General features: G+C 40.4%; 1 protein-coding gene across 5 annotated transcripts in view; it reads left to right on the top strand.

Annotated features, from left to right (window-relative positions):
• LOC135096947 (serine/threonine-protein phosphatase 6 regulatory ankyrin repeat subunit B-like) overlaps positions 1-17,500 on the top strand; it is a 104,311-nt gene that overhangs the window by 47,611 nt on the left and 39,200 nt on the right. For 4 of the 5 annotated variants that reach the window (XM_063998715.1, XM_063998717.1, XM_063998716.1 and 1 more), the window contains 3 exons: positions 1-134; positions 12,098-12,398; positions 13,240-13,553. The exon at positions 1-134 is cut by the window's left edge and continues 180 nt beyond it. In XM_063998715.1, the coding sequence (XP_063854785.1) occupies positions 1-134; positions 12,098-12,398; positions 13,240-13,553 (749 nt within the window). The remainder of the gene's footprint in view (positions 135-12,097; positions 12,399-13,239; positions 13,554-17,500) is intronic. The other variant, XM_063998719.1, reaches the window with a different exon arrangement.

The following is a 17,500-nucleotide window of genomic DNA, read 5'->3' as shown; positions in this document are numbered from 1 at the left end:
CCAGGGACAGTGATGGCAACACACCCATGCACCTTGCTGCGGCCGAGGATAGAGTGACATGTGTGCAGTGGCTGGTGCAGCGAGGGGGTGACACAAGCATGAAAAATAATGCTGGACTCACCCCGCTTGACCAGGTAAGCAGTGGGGAGGGGCAGGAAAGTGGACGTATGCAAACTGTCTTACGATCTGGTTCAAAGTTTAACAGATAGAGATACCAAAGCATCATGCGATTGGATGACCAGGTTTATTTTATTTTTAGTTGTAGTAGTAGTAGTAGTAGTAGTACTACTAGTAGTAGTAGTAGCAGTAGTAGAAGTAGTAGTAATAGTAGTAGTAGTAGTAGTACTAGTAGTAGTAGTAGTAGTAGTAGTAGTAATAGTAGTACAAGTACTACTAGCAATGGTAGAAGTAGTAGTAGAAGCAGTAAAAGTAGTAGTAGTAGTAGTAGTAGTAAAAGTAGTAGTAGTAGTAGTAGTAGTAGAAGTAGTTGCAGTAGAAGTAATGGTATTTTTACAGTTAACTATTATCATCGTTTTCACCACATGATTTAATAATTATGAAATAAATTATTATTATTATCATCACTTTTCACCTTGATTTCCGTGTTATATTATTCTATAATTATAGTTATCATTATCATCATAAACATTTTTAAAGTTTAACGTTCTGTTTTCATGTTCAAAGGTCTGGGTGCGGATTGACAGAGTTCGCAAAAGTTTAGAAGCTCCTTATTCGGGACCTTATGAAGTAATACAACGTGACCCGAAATATTTCATCCTCAGACTACCTCAGGGTGACACGTCTGTATCTATTGACCGTTTGAAGCCAGCTTATATAGCAATCACCAGACAAGCACCATCTAATGATAGAAATGACCTGACTACGTCTACCTTAGACTCTAATTCATCTCCTTTGCCTGATATCTCTGCTTCTACACCTTCCCCTTCTGCTCATTTCCAGTCTGATCTTCCTCGCCAAACCATACCTAACTTCCCTCGTACAACTCGTTCAGGGAGGACAGTGTATTTCAATCAACACCCTCACTATTTATATTACCAGGTGAAGTCCGTTCTTGAGGGGGGAGTATTGTAGGAGTACTTAGATACACCATTAGAAGTTCGAGGTAGGTTCCAGTAATGCGGTTTACACCTCTTTGGGTACTGCCACGGTCTCGGTCATTCGGTTGACTGGACGCGTACCTAAAACACCACACACTCACTCCTGCAATGGTTTTCCTTTATTGTGATTTAAGCACTACCTGGAGTTTGGGCCTCTGTTGTATACTTGCTGTGACCGTGTCTGGGGAATCTAACTGCGCCTGTGAACAGCGCCCACAAATAAACTCACACACCTGTCTGGAAGTTTCTGTACCGATCCACACTCTACACTTCCTTATCATCACCATTCTTTCATCATCATCAGCACCATCATCACAACCATCATCATCATCACTATTCCATTATTGTTTTATATTGTTATTACTAGTTGTATTAGTAGTAGTAGTAGTAGTAATAATAGTAGTAGCAGTAGTAGTAGTAGTAGTAGTAGTAGTAGTAGTAGTAGTAATAGTATTTGTACTAGTATTTGTAATAGTAGTAGTAGTAGTAGTAGTAGTAGTAGTAGTAGTAGTAGTAGTAGTAGTAGTAGTAGTAGTAGAAATAGTAATAATAGTATTAAATATAGTAGAATTAGCAGTAGAAGTAAAAGTAATAGTAGTAATAGTACTAATAATATAAGTAGTAGAAGTAGTAATAGTAGTAATAGTAGCAGTAGTAGTAGAAGTAGTAGTAGTAGTAGTAGTAATAGTAGTAGTAGTAGTAGTAGTAGTAGTAGTAGTAGTAGTAGTAGTAGTAGTAGTAGTAGTAGTAGAAATAGTAGTAGTAGTAGTAGTGGAATCAGTAATAATAGTAATAGATGTAGTAGTAATAGCAGTAGTAGTAATGGTAATAGTATTAATAGTAGTACTAGTAGAAGTAGTTTTAGTACTAGTAACAGTATTAGTAGTAATAGTAATAGTAATATTAAGAGTAGAAGTAATTTTAGTAATAATAGTAGTAGTAGTTATAGTAGTAGTAGTAGTGGTAGTAGTAGTAGTAGTAGTAGTAATAGTAGTAGTAGTAGTAGTAGTAGTAGTAGTAGTAGTAGTAGTAGTAATGATAGTTTAAGTGTAGTAGCAGTTGTAGTAGAAGTAGTAGTTATAGAAGTAGTGGTGGTAGTAGTAGTAGTAGTAGTAGCAGTAATTCTTCTAGTAGTGGTAGTAGTTATAGTAGTTTAAGTAGTTGTAGTAATAGTGGTATAAGAAATAGCAGTTGTAGTAGTGGTGGTGGTAGTAGTAGTAGTAGTAGTAGTAGTATTAGCAGAGGTTGTAGTAGAAACAGAAAAATGTCAAAACCTTTCAAAATCTAACTCCCCTCGTGATTTCTGGCATCTAGCCAAAAATATCTCCAATAACTTTGCTTCTTCATCTTTCCCTCCTCTATTTCAACCAGATGGCACCACTGCTATCACATCTATTTCTAAAGCTGAACTCTTTGCTCAAACCTTTGCTAAAAACCCTACCTTGGACGATTCTGGGCTTGTTCCTCCCTCTCCTCCACCCTCTGACTACTTCATGGCATCTATTAAAATTCTTCGCAATGATGTTTTCCATGCCCTCGCTGGCCTAAACCCTCGGAAGGCTTATGGACCTGATGGGGTCCCTCCTATAGTTCTCCGAAACTGTGCCTCCATGCCTGCATCTTGCCTAGTCAAACTCTTTCAGCTCTGTCTGTCAACATCTACCTTTCCTTCTTGCTGGAAGTTTGCCTACATTCAACCTGTTCCTAAAAAGGGTGACCGTTCTAATCCCTCAAACTACCGTCCTATTGCTTTAATTTCCTGCCTATCTAAAGTTTTTGAATCAATCCTCAACAGGAATATTCTTAAACATCTATCACTTCACAACCTTCTATCTGATCGCCAGTATGGGTTCCGTCAAGGCCGCTCTACTGGTGATCTTCTGGCTTTCCTTACTGAGTCTTGGTCATCCTCTTTTAGAGATTTTGGTGAAACTTTTGCTGTTGCCTTGGACATATCAAAAGCTTTTGATAGAGTCTGGCACAAAGCTTTGATTTCCAAACTACCCTCCTATGGTTTCTATCCTTCTCTCTGTAACTTCATCTCAAGTTTCCTTTCTGACCGTTCTATTGCTGCTGTGGTAGACGGTCACTGTTCTTCTCCTAAATCTATTAACAGTGGTGTTCCTCAGGGTTCTGTCCTGTCACCCACTCTCTTCTTATTATTCATTAATGATCTTCTAAACCAAACTTCTTGTCCTATCCACTCCTACGCTGATGATACCACCCTGCACTTTTCCACGTCTTTTCATAGACGTCCAACCCTTCAGGAGGTAAACATATCACGCAGGGAAGCCACAGAACGCCTGACTTCTGATCTTTCTAAAATTTCTGATTGGGGCAGAGAAAACTTGGTATTGTTCAATGCCTCAAAAACTCAATTCCTCCATCTATCAACTCGACACAACCTTCCAGACAACTATCCCCTCTTCTTCAATGACACTCAACTGTCCCCCTCTTCTACACTGAACATCCTCGGTCTGTCCTTTACTTATAATCTGAACTGGAAACTTCACATCTCATCTTTAGCTAAAACAGCTTCTATGAAGTTAGGTGTTCTGAGACGTCTCTGCCAGTTTTTCTCACCCCCCCAGCTGCTAACTCTGTACAAGGGCCTTATCCGTCCATGTATGGAGTATGCTTCACATGTCTGGGGGGGTTCCACTCATACTGCTCTTCTAGACAGGGTGGAATCAAAAGCCTTTCGTCTCATCAACTCCTCTCCTCTAACTGACTGTCTTCAGCCTCTCTCTCACCGCCGCAATGTTGCATATCTAGCTGTCTTTTACCGCTATTTTCATGCTAACTGCTCTTCTGATCTTGCTAACTGCATGCCTCCCCTCCTTCCGCGGCCTCGCTGCACAAGACTTTCTTCTTTCTCTCACCCCTATTCTGTCCACCTCTCTAACGCAAGAGTTAACCAGTATTCTCAATCATTCATCCCTTTCTCTGGTAAACTCTGGAACTCCCTGCCTGCTTCTGTTTTTCCACCTTCCTATGACTTGAATTCCTTCAAGAGGGAGGTTTCAAGACACTTATCCACCAATTTTTGACCACTGCTTTGGCCCTTTTATGGGACTGGCATTTCAGTGGGCATTTTTTTTTATTAGATTTTTGTTGCCCTTGGCCAGTGGCCTTCCTACATAAAAAAAAAAAAAGTAAGAGTTGTAGTAATAGCAGTACTTGTAGTAGTATTGTTGCTAGTAGTTGTAGTAGTAGTGGTGCTACTAGTAAGAGTAGTAGTAGTAGTTGTAGTAGTAATTGTAGTAGTAGGTATTTTTTTCTTATTTATCATTATCATTAACAGGTTTTTTTTCCTAGTATTGTTGTTTTGTTTACAAATTTCCTTTTTCTTCTGCTTTCTCTTCTTTTTTTTTCTTCTTTTTTCTTCTTCTTCTTTTTCTTCTTCTTCTTCTTCTTTTTCTTCTTCTTCTTCTTCTTATTATTATTATTATTATTATTATTATTATTATTATTATTATTATTATTATTATTATTATTATTATTATTATTATTATTATTACTATTATTATTATTAGTAGTAGTAGTAGCAGTAGTAGTAGTAATAGTAGTAGTAGTAATTTTCTTATTATAGTTATAAGAGAGAGAGAGAGAGAGAGAGAGAGAGAGAGAGAGAGAGAGAGAGAGAGAATGTGAGGAATAAAAATCTTTTATGAAATAGAACAACTTATAAGTAAGCAAAGTCTTTTTAACAACCCTTTTAGCACCTGACACAGGATAAACTACCCTGAAATTTATTGACCACGAAGGATGTTTGTTACCCTCTCTAACCTATAAACAACAAAGGTTATAGTCAATTAGCCAAGATGTAATGATAAAAACAAGAAAATTTTACTTCACCTCATTTAATTCTTGGCCAACACGCCATGTAGTAGGCTTGGTAGGGGTAAGACGTGTGGGTGTGTGGCTCCGTGATTAAGGTGTATTTTTAAGGTTAAAATTTTGTGAAATTTTGTGACAAAAGACACAGAGATGAGTGAAGTGGAGAGGGTGGGCCCAGTGTAATATCAGTGTCAATACTCGTATAAATCACGTGAAAAATATTGATTTATCATATTCTGAAATCAGTGGATGTTGTGAGTGTCACGGAGCGACCGTTGAAAGGGTCGAACTAGGTCGGAAGGGTTATCAGGTGATAAATCGCGTAGGGCAAACTCCGAGCAGCCCGCGCGGCTGCCCATCCACTCTCCGTCGGGGATACAGGTGCCACCTACTCCATATATTTCTATATAAATCTTACTATATATTATAGACTGATATCTCTGTTATAATACTAGGTATAAATCTTTCTGTTTAATTTTATTGGAGCCATGCACACCACGTGAGTACCCAAAATTACAGATCTTCATTAAATTTTCAGTAGTAATATACTATCACTCTTTAACTGTTGTAACGGTACTCCTTAGACTGCTGTTGCCATTACTACTGCCGCTAAACATTGTAGGGAATACTGAGTAAAGTGCCTGTAATACATATCTAAGTCTCTCTCTCTGTTGTCGCCTCCCCCTCCCCTACTCCCCCTCCCCTACTCCTCCTCCCTCCTACCTCTCCCTCTACCATCCCTCCCTCCTTCCTTCCCTTCTCTCTCCCTATCTCTCTCGCCCCCCTCCCTCACACTTCTCTCTCTCTCTCTCTCTCTCTCTCTCTCTCTCTCTCTCTCTCTCTCTCTCTCTCTCTCTCTCTCTCTCTCTCTCTCTCTGTTGTCACTTTGTCAGTTTCCCTTCCCCTATTTCCCCTCCCTCCTACCCCTCCCTCTCCCCCGGCTTCCCTTCTCTCTCCCTCCTCCCTCCTACCTCTTCCCCTACCCTTCCTCCTTCCCTCCTTCACTTCTCTCTCTCTCTCTCTCTCTCTCTCTCTCTCTCTCTCTCTCTCTCTCTCTCTCTCTCTCTCTCTCTCTCTTTCTCTCTTTCTTTCTCTCTCTCTCTCTCTCTCTGTTGTCACTTTCCCTTCCCCTATTCCCCTTCCCTCCTACCCCTCCCTTTACCCTCCCTCTCCCCCTACTTCCCTTCTCTCTCCCTCCTCCCTCCTACCTCTTCCCCTCCCCTCCCTCCTTCACTTCTCTCTCTCTCTCTCTCTCTCTCTCTCTCTCTCTCTCTCTCTCTCTCTCTCTCTCTCTCTCTCTCTCTCTCTCTCTCTCTCTCTCTCTCTCTCTCTCTCTCTCTCTCTCTCTCTCTCTCTCTCTCTCTCTCTAATAATGTCATGTTATTAATACAATGTCTAACCCACCTGCACAAAGAAGATGTTGTCAGTGTACATAAGAGGAACACTGATGTGTTAATTGTCAATGTGTGACAATAATGTCATGTTTTTAATACAATGTCTAACCCACCTGCACAAAGAAGATGTTGTCAGTGTACAAAAGAGGAACACAGATGTGTTAATTGTCAATGTGTGAGACAAAACAAAAAGTGTATAAATTGTAGAAAGGGAGATGGATGCCAAAACCCCCTGGGACGTGACCACCAGGGCAGTGAGAGGGAGGAGGAGCCAGGGGACAGCCAGGAATCCCAGCAGGATGAGGAACAAGAGCGAACGATGGAGACAGAGATGGGAGGGGAGGCTGCCCTGCCATCAACACCGTCACAACACGCCCCATCGCTACCGCAACACAATGCGTACGCCGCGAGACATACAAACGGGAGGAGAAACTTAGTCTGGAAAGGACTAACAGAAGAAGAAACAACCATGTGGGTGAACAACACTTACACAGAATTAGTTGGGTGGTCGACATGTCATCTGTTCGATCCACCAAAGTGTGCAGCCACCAACAAAATTGTACAAGAGATGGTCATCCTCCTCAACAATTACTTACAAGAGTCACCCCTCGCACCGTATGCGATGAAATTATTCTTCACACTGCCAAAACTCTTCTTTCAAAAGACACATAGAAATGCGAAGGTGGCGGAAAACGTGAAAGCCGTCGCAAGAAGAGTGGGTCTATGGCAGAACAACCAACTGGATGAGCTCCTGGAGGAAGCCCGAGCCATCCAGAAGAGGCTGCCAAGACCATCAGGAAACCAACAAGGCCAGGAAGACAAAGCCCGTAATTTCGCTGGCAATATGCGGCAAGGACAGGTGTCCAGGGCTCTGCGGGCACTTAATGAACAGCAGTCAGGTGGAGTGTTGCCCCTCACCAGGGAAACCATCCACCTGCTGAAGGAAAAACATCCTCCCCCCAGTGACGAGGAGGGCCTCAGGATGCAGGGGCCTTTCCGCAAGCCCAATGATGTCATCCACGAGGTGATAACTGGAGAGATGATCTGGAAGAAGTCTCTCCAGACACACGGCAGTGCTGGTCCCTCAGGACTAGACGCTAGAGGGTGGCGTCGCCTGTTGAGCGGCGCACTCTATGGCAGCGCCGCTAACGACCTATGCGGCGCCCTGGCAGCACTGGCGAGGAAGCTTGCCACCACAAATTGTCACCACGTCGAGGCTCTCACAGCATGCCGATTAATTCCGCTGGACAAAAAGCCGGGATGCAGACCAATTGGCATCGGCGAGGTGATAAGACGCATCGTGGGTAAATGCGTCATGACGGTGGTCAAGGACGACGTAAGGAGGGCAGCGGGGAACCTGCAAGTATGTGCAGGACAGCAGGCAGGAGGGGAAGCCGCCATCCACGCTATGAGGGAAATGTTCAGTGAAGACAATTGTGAAGCGGTGTTATTAGTGGACGCCAAAAACGCTTTCAACACTATTAACAGAAAAACAATGCTTCACAACATTCGAGTAAAATGTCCCTCTCTGGCACAATATGTAGAAAACACATATAGTGACCCCTCGGATTTGTACATATGTAGTAATAGTGGTAATAGTGTTAAGGTGTTAAAGTCCATGGAAGGGACAACACAAGGTGACCCAGTGGCCATGGCGATGTACGCCCTCGGACTTTCAGTGCTGCAACAAGTTATCTCATATGAGAAAACGAGTGTGAAGCAAGTGGCGTACGCGGATGACCTGTCAGGGGCCGGCAAAATAACAGACTTGAAAAAATGGTGGGGCTTAGTGAACGACAATGGTCCCATCATAGGGTACACACCCAATGCCGCTAAGTCCGTCCTTATTGTAAAGCCTGAACACTATGACAGTGCAGTGGATAGCTTCAGTGGCAGTGGAGTTATAATAACAAAGGATGGACAACGGCATCTGGGTGCTGTCATCGGAACAGAGGAGTTCAAGAAGGAGTACATAGGAGAAAAGGTGAAGGAGTGGATACATGAGGTGGAAGTCCTGTCTGACATGGCCAGGACTGAGCCTCATGCAGCCTACTCTGCCTACACCCACGGCTTGCAGCATCGATGGAGATTCGCCATGCGCACCATCCCAGGCATCAGCCCTCTCCTTGCACCACTGGAGGTCTCGATAAGGAACACCTTCCTCCCAGCGTTACTGAGATACCACACCATCGGAGATGGGGAAAGGGCGCTGCTCGAACTTCCACCAAGACTGGGCGGGATGGGAATCACCTCCCCTGAGAAGTTGGCGACTGTGGAGAACCTCAACTCCCTCAAGCTCACCAGGTCCCTCACAGAGAAGATCATTGCTCAGGACGCACATGGTGAAATAGCCCAAAGTGCAGTCACTGAGCAAGGACGAATTATATCTAGAGATAGGCAACAACATCAACGAAACTGTCTCGAAGACCTGATAAACATCCTGCCTGCAACCACAGTGAGAAAAATCCTCACTGCACAGGAAACGGGAGCCTCTAACTGGCTAACGTCACTGCCCATCAGAGCGAAGGGCTTCAGCCTCAACAAACAAGAATTTGTCGACGCCATTGCTCTGAGGTACGGCTGGCCGATGGAAGGACTCCCCAGTACTTGTGTGTGTGGCTCCCCCAATGACGTCAACCACACCATGACGTGCAAAAAGGGGGGATTCGTATGTATCAGGCACGATGAGGTGAGAGATCTGACCGCCAGCATGCTCAGGGAGGTGTGCCACGATGTCTCCACTGAACCGACCCTCCTGCCGCTAGACGGCGAGCACCTGCGCTACAGAACAGCCAACACCACCAACGAGGCTCGAGTCGACGTCAGTGCACGAGGGTTCTGGACAAGGGGACAGAAAGCATTCATGGACATACGGATCTTTGACCCGATGGCCGCCTGTCACCACGAACTCTCCCTGGAGGCCGCCCACCGCAAGAATGAGCAGGAGAAGATCCGAGCGTATGGGGAGAGAATCCAACACGTTGACCAGGGCAGCTTCACACCTCTGGTCTTCACCACATCTGGCGGGATGGGCTCCAAGGCTCAGTGCTTCTACTCAAGACTAGCCGACCTAATGGCAGAAAAGAAGCACCAGCCAAGGAGCCATGTCGTCGCATGGATGAGGTGCCGCCTCTCATTCTCCCTCCTCAGATCTGCCCTCCTGTGTCTCAGGGGGACAAGGCATTCCACTCCCATACCTGCAGACTTAGGAGGCCTCGACTGCGAGGCTACAGTGGTGGAGAGTGGCATAAGAGTAGATAGAGTAGAGGTAGAATGAATTTATAGTTAACAACTAATGTTTATATTACAGAGTATTAGATATGGTTGGATGCCACAGTCATTAGCGGGAGCTGGGGCTAATGACCTCCAAGTAATGGAGCCCGTAACTGACACATCAATAAACATGGGGTGGAGGTATTAGTAGTAGTAGTAGTAGTAGTAGTAGTAGTAGTAGTAAAAGTAGTAATAATAGTAGTAGATGTAGTAGTAGTAGCAGTAGTAGTAATAGTAATAGTATTAATAGTAGAAATAGTAGAAGTTGTTTTAGTAGTAGTAGCAGTATTAGCAGTAATAGTAGTAGTAATAGTAACATTAGAAGTAGTTTTAGTAATAATAGTAGTAGTAGTAGTAGTAGTAGTAGTAGTTTAATTGTAGTAGTAGGTGTAGTAGAAGCAGTATTTATAGAAGTAGTGGTAGTTGTAGTAGCAATAATAGCAATAATTCTAGTAGTAGTGGTAGTAGTAATAATAGTTTAAGTAGTTGTAGTTGTAGTAGTATTAGTATTAGTAGTAGTAGTAGTAGTAGTAATAGTAGTAGTAGTAGTTGTAGTAGTAGTAGCAGTATTAGATGTAGTTGTAGTAGTAGTAGTTGTAATAGTAGCAGTAGTTGTAGTAGTATTGTTGCTAGTAGTTGTAGTAGTAGTGTTGGTAGTAGTGGGAAAAGTAGTTGTAGTTGTAGTAGTAATTGTAGTAGTAGGTATTTTTTTTTTCATATTTATCATTATCATTAACAGGTTTTTTTTTTCCTAGTATTGTTTTAATTACGAATTTTCTTTTTCTCTTTCTTGAAAACTGAAAGACCATACAATTTTGGCACAATTAGGTACTTGACTGTACTTAGCATCTTGTAAGGCCTCACCAGTCACCGGCCTTCTTTATTTCCTTTTAAGTAATAAATGTACTAACGAATAAAGAATGTCCATTTGCATAACTCTCATTACCTTCGTCTTCTCTTTCGCTACATTTGCTGCATGTACTGACAATATTTTATTTATTTATTTATTTTTTTAAGAATAATAGATAAAATACGGAGTTTGACTTTAGTCTGCATACTTTGCTTTAAACAAGGAAACCTTTATAATCTAGACTGACTAAGATTTTAAGCGAAGCCCATCTGTTTATTACTTAATTCTTCTCTAATATATCTTTTATCAATCCAACATTCCCTAACCAACGGAACAGCCAACTAATAAATGCTACGACTTACATCATTATATTATTGAATGACAATGACAATAATGAAATAAAATAAAAAAAATAATAGCAACAACAACAACAACAACAAAAACGAGAATATCAACAACAACTTTAAGTATAATAATAATAATAATAATAATAATAATAATAATAATAATAATAATAATAAAAATAATAATAATAATAATGATAATAATAATAATGATAATAATAATAATAATAATAATAATAATAATAATAATAATAATAATAATAATAATAATAATAATAATAATAATAATAATAACAATAATAAATGATAATAATAAATAATAAAAATAATAATAATCATTTTAATCATTATTATTTTGCAGTTTATTTTATTTTGATCATTATCATCCTTTTACACCTGTACTATCTTATTACCCTATCTTTATTGTTATTAATATATTATTATTATTATTATTATTATTATTATTATTATTATTATTATTATTATTATTATTATTATTATTATTATTATTATTATTATTATTATTATTAATATTATTATTGTTATTATTATTCTCATTATTTATTATTATAATTATTTATTATTATCATTATTATTATCATTATTTTTCATTACTATTATTATCACATTATTTTGATTTTTTTTTTTTTATAATTATCAGGTACTTTTCCCTTTCCTTACTAATTTCATCATCACTACTATTATAATTATGATAATTTATTTTATTTTCATTATTATCTGAATAATTATAATTATAATTATTATTATTATAAATAGATAATTGTGACATCCGACATATTTTTTTTTCTGTTACAATTAAGTGGTTTTACGATAATGAACCTGATAGTGATGATATTGCTAATTATTATTATTACATCTATTATCTTTACACACTTTTTCTTTGATATAATATTTATTTTCATTTTTCAAATAATTTTCTTTTTTGTTGTTGTTTTGTTCATATTTTGATTATTATCGCTGATGTCATCTAATCTTATTATCTTATTTTAATATTATTATATTTATTATTGTTATTGTTATTGTTATTATTATTATTATTATTAGTGTTATTATTATTATTATTACTATCATTATTATTATTATTATTATTATTATTATTATTATTATTATTATTATTATTATTATTGTTATTATTATTATTATTATGAATATTATTACTATTACTTTTATTATTATTATTATTATTTTCCTTCACACACACACACACACACACACACACACACACACACACACACACACACTCATACACACACACAGGAGCTGGTCACTGCTGTAATGGAAGGAGACGAGGCAGGGGTGAGGTCAGCATTTGACAGGGGTGCCCGGCCCGAGATCACTCTCCCAATTAATGATAAGGAGTCATGTAGTCTGCTGACTCTGGCTGCCAGCAAGGGCCACGAGCACCTGCTGTCTTACTTACTGCAGGCGGGGTTAAGCATAGAAGGTGGAGGCACAATTGACATAACACCGCTGATGATGGCTGCTCTCAATGGCCACGCCCATACAGTGAAGGCGCTGCTGGATCTCCGTGGTAACCCTCTGGCCATAGATAGTGAAGGTGAGGCTATGCTGGTGGTGGTGGTGGTGGTGATGGTGGTGGTAGTGGTAATTGTAGATATAGATGTGATTTTTTTCTACTATTTCTACAACTGCTACTTCTAATGTTACTAATATTACAACAACTACTACTGCTACTACTCTTCTTACTTCTTATATTACTACTCCTACTACTACTTCTATTCCTACTACTACTAATACTACTACTACTGCTACTACTACTACAACTAATGCTTCTACTACTGCTGATACTACTACTACTGCTATTACTACTACTACTACTACTACTACTACTACTACTACTACTACTACTACTACTACTACTACTACTACTACTACTACTTATACTAGTATAATACAGAAGAAGAAGAAGAAGAAGAAGAAGAAGAAGAAGAAAGAAGAAGGAAGGGAAGAAAAGAAAATTTTGCAATTACTTCTCGTTTCACTCCTCCACTTCCTCCTCCTTTTCCTCATCCTCTTCTTCCTCCTCCATCTCTACCTCTTTTTGATCCTAATTCTCCTCTTACTCTCCTCTTCCTTCTCCTCCTCCTACTCCAATTCCATTTTACCTTAATTATCCTCCTCGTCCTTTTCCTATGCCTCTTCTTCTTCCTAATAATAATAATAATAATGATATTAATAAAAATAATAATAATAATAATAATAATAATAATAATAATAATAATAATAATAATAATAATAATAATAATAATAATGATAATAGTAATAATAATAATAATAGTTATAATAATAACATCAATAATAATAATAAAAAGAGTAATATCAATATAGTCTTATCTCCTCTCTCTCACACACTCACACACACACACGAACACACACAGGAAGGACAGCCCTACACTACGCTGCAATGGAGGGCCACCAGCAGTGTGTAGCGGCCCTTTTGCCCGTCACTCCTCCCACTCCCGCACACCTCGAGGCACACACCCCGGTGCACGCCGCCAGTTATCGTGGCCACGTGGAGGTACTGGAGCAGCTGGTAGATGCTGGCTGGCCCCTCACCGTCAGGAACAGTGATGGCAACACACCCATGCACCGTGCTGCGGCCGGCGGTAGAGTGACATGTGTGCAGTGGCTGTTGCAGCGAGGGGGTGACACAAGCATGCAAAATAATGCTGGACTCACCCCGCTTGACCAGGTAGGCAGTGGGGAGGGACAGGAGGGTGGACGTATGCAAACTGTCTTACGATCTCGTTCAAAGTTTAACAGATAGATATACCAAAGCATCATGCGATTGGATGACCAGGTTTTATTATATTTTTAGTTGTAGTAGTAGTAGTAGTACTAGTAGTATTAGTAGCAGCAGTAGTAGAAGTAGTAGTAATAGTAGTAGAAGCAGTAGTAGTAGTAGTAGTAGTAGTAGTATTTTTAGTAGTAGTAGTAGTAGTAGTAGTAGTAGTAGTAGTAGTAGTAGTAGTAGTAGTAGTAGTAGTAGTAGTAGTAGTAGTACCTCCAAGTAATGGAGCCCCTAACTGACACATCAATAAACATGGGGTGGAGGTATTAGTAGTAGTAATAGAAGTAGTAGTAGTAGTAGTAGTAGTAGTAGTAGTAGTAGTAGTAGTAGTAGTAGTAGTAGTAGTAGAGAAAGTAGTTGCAGAAGATGTAATGGTATTTTTACAGTTAACTATTATCATCATTTTCACCACATAAATTAATAATTATAAAATAAATTATTATTATCATCACTTTTCACCTTGATTTCCTTGTTATATTATTCTATAATTAAAGTTATCATTATCATCATAAACATCTTTAAAGTCTTTCTTCCTTATCATCACCGTCCTTTCATCATCCTCAGCACCATCATCATCACCACCATCATCATCAATATTACATTATTGTTTTATATTGTTATTACTAGATGTATTAGTAATAGTAGTAGTAGTAGTAGTAGTAGTAGTAGTAGTAGTAGTAGTAGTAGTAGTAGCAGTAGTAGTAGTAGTAGTAGTAGTAATAGTAGTATTTATAGTACTAGTAGTTGTAGTAGTAGTAGTAGTAGTAGTAGTAGTAGTAGTAGTAGTAGTAGTAGAACTAGTAGTAATAGTATTAGATGTAGTAGTATTAGCAGTATTAGTAAAAGTAATAGTAGTAATAGTACTGATAGTAGAAGTAGTAGTAGTAGTAGTAATAGTAGTAATAGTAGTCGATTGGAGGAGGCAGTAGACACCTGCCGAAACGATAATTACTCCCAGTGAGGTCTAAAGCACTGTTCAGGGGGTGCTGTGAACTTATCATTAAACCCAGCTGTGACCTCACTGAACGTTTCCCTTTGTGTCTCACAACACAAGGGGGCAGTCACAGCCTGCCCTCTAAAGACAACTCTCTTCCTCTACACAAAACTACAAGCACCTAATAACACACACACCCTTCACACTAAAATTTTAAAATAATCATGGCGACTCCTACACCAGCCTCGGAGTCCCCATCTGGGGAGGGGACCATAAATGTCCCCAGGTCGGGCTGCCTTTCCGTCGACGACCCTAAGTGTCTTGACACCCCCCTCAACTTTTTCTTCATTAACTTCTGCAACATTCGCGGTCTAAGATCTAATTTTCAATCTGTAGAACATCACCTCTCCTCTTCTAAACCTCATCTTCTTTTCCTCACTGAAACTCAGGTGTCTGAGGCAACTGACAGTAGCCCCTTTTCTGTTTCCTCCTACTTTCTCTATCCTCATTTTCGATCCAAAGCTGGATGCTGCGTTTATGTGCGCAATGACTTAACCTGCTCTCGTGCCCACGCTCTTGAATCTTCCGAGTTTTCCTCCATCTGGCTACAACTACAGAGTCACTCTCATACTAAATTTATCTGTGGTGTATACCTCTCTCCTAACTCCTCTGACTATAAGAAATTCTTTGACTACTTAACTTCCAAAGTGGAGTACATTCTGACCCTCTTCCCTTTTGCAGAGATCTCCATTCTTGGAGATTTCAATGTTCACCACCAGCATTGGCTTTCCTCTCCCTTCACTGACCATCCTGGTGAACTAGCCTACAACTTTGCGATCCTCCATGACCTAGAGCAATTGGTGCAACACCCTACTCGTATTCCTGACCGTCTTGGAGATAAGCCCAACATTCTTGACCTTTTCCTGACCTCTAATCCTTCTGCTTATGCTGTCACCCTTTCTTCTCCGTTGGGCTCCTCCGATCACAATCTCATACCTTTATCTTGTCCTATCACTCCAATCCCTCCTCAGGATCCCCCTAAGCGAAGGTGCCTCTGGCGTTTTGCCTCTGCTAGTTGTTGGGACCTGAGGAGGTATTTTGCTGATTTTCATTGGAATGACTACTGCTTCCGTGTCAGAGACCCGTCTTTGTGTGCTGAGCGCATAACAGATGTGATAGTGTCTAGCATGGAGGCGTATATTCCTCACTCTTTTTCTCGTCCTAAACCTTCTAAACCTTGGTTTATCACAGCTTGTTCTCGTGCTATACATGATAGAGAGGTGGCCCACAAAGGTTACTTAAGCCTTCCATCACCAGAATCTCATGCACTTTATATTTCTGCCTGGAACCATGCCAAGTCTGTTCTCCAACTAGCCAAAAACTCCTTCATTAACAAAAAATGTCAAAACCTTTCAAGATCTAACTCCCCTCGTGATTTCTGGCATCTAGCCAAAAAATATCTCCAATAACTTTGCTTCTTCTTTCCCTCCTCTACTTCAACGATTCTGGGCTTCTTCCTTCCTCTCCTCCACCCTCTGACTACTTCATGCCACCTATTAAAATTCTTCGCAATGATGTTTTCCATGCCCTCACTGGCCTAAACCCTCGGAAGGCTCATGGACCTGATGGGATCCCTCCTATTGTTCTCCGAAACTGTGCCTCCGTGCTTGCACCTTGCCTAGTCAAACTCTTTCAGCTCTGTCTGTCAACATATACCTTTCCTTCTTGCTGAAAGTTTGCCTACATTCAACCTGTTCCTAAAAAGGGTGACCGTTCTAACCCCTCAAACTACCGTCCTATTGCTTTAATTTCCTGCCTATCTCAAGTTTTTGAGTCTCTCCTCAACAGGAAGATTCTTAAACATCTATCATTCACAACCTTCTATCTGATCGCCAGTATGGGTTCCGTCAAGGCCGCTCTACTGGTGATCTTCTGGCTTTCCTTACTGAGTCTTGGTCATCCTCTTTTAGAGATTTTGGTGAAACTTTCGCTGTTGCCTTGGACATATCAAAAGCTTTCGATAGAGTCTGGCACAAAGCTTTGATTTCCAAACTACCCTCCTATGGTTTCTATCCTTCTCTCTGTAACTTCATCTAAAGTTTCCTTTCTGACCGTTCTATTGCTGCTGTGGTAGACGGTCACTGTTCTTCTCCTAAATCTATTAACAGTGGTGTTCCTCAGAGTTCTGTCCTGTCACCCACTCTCTTCTTATTATTCATTAATGATCTTCTAAACCAAACTTCTTGTCCTATCCGCTCCTACGCTGATGATACCACCCTGCACTTTTTCACGTCTTTTCATAGACGTCCAACCCTTCAGGAGGTAAACATATCACGCAGGGAAGCCACAGAACGCCTGACTTCTGATCTTTCTAAAATTCCTGATTGGGTTAGAGCAAACTTGGTATTGTTCAGTGCTTCAAAAACTCAATTCCTCCATCTATCAACTCGACACAACCTTCCAGAGAACTATCCCCTCTTCTTCAATGACACTCAACTGTCCCCTTCTTCTACACTGAACATCCTCGGTCTTTCCTTTACTTATAATCTGAACTGGAAACTTCACATCTCATCTCTAGCTAAAACAGCTTCTATGAAGTTAGGCGTTCTGAGACGTCTCCGCCAGTTTTTCTCACCCCCCCAGCGGCTAACTCTGTACAAGGGCCTTATCCGTCCATGTATGGAGTATGCTTCACATGTCTGGGGGCGGTTCCACTCATACTGCTCTTCTAGACAGGGTGGAATCAAAAGCTTTTCGTCTCATCAACTCCTCTCCTCTAACTGACTGTCTTCAGCCTCTCTCTCACCGCCGCAATGTTGCATATCTAGCTGTCTTCTACTGCTATTTTCATGCTAACATCTCTTCTGATCTTGCTAACTGCTAACTCCTTCCGCGGCCTCCCTGCGCAAGACTT

Source organism: Scylla paramamosain, unplaced genomic scaffold, assembly GCF_035594125.1.
Source record: "Scylla paramamosain isolate STU-SP2022 unplaced genomic scaffold, ASM3559412v1 Contig9, whole genome shotgun sequence".
In the NCBI taxonomy this organism is placed as follows: Eukaryota; Metazoa; Arthropoda; class Malacostraca; order Decapoda; family Portunidae; genus Scylla; species Scylla paramamosain.
The sequence above is the reverse complement of the archived record's forward strand: the minus strand, read 5'-3'. Positions and strand labels throughout refer to the sequence as shown.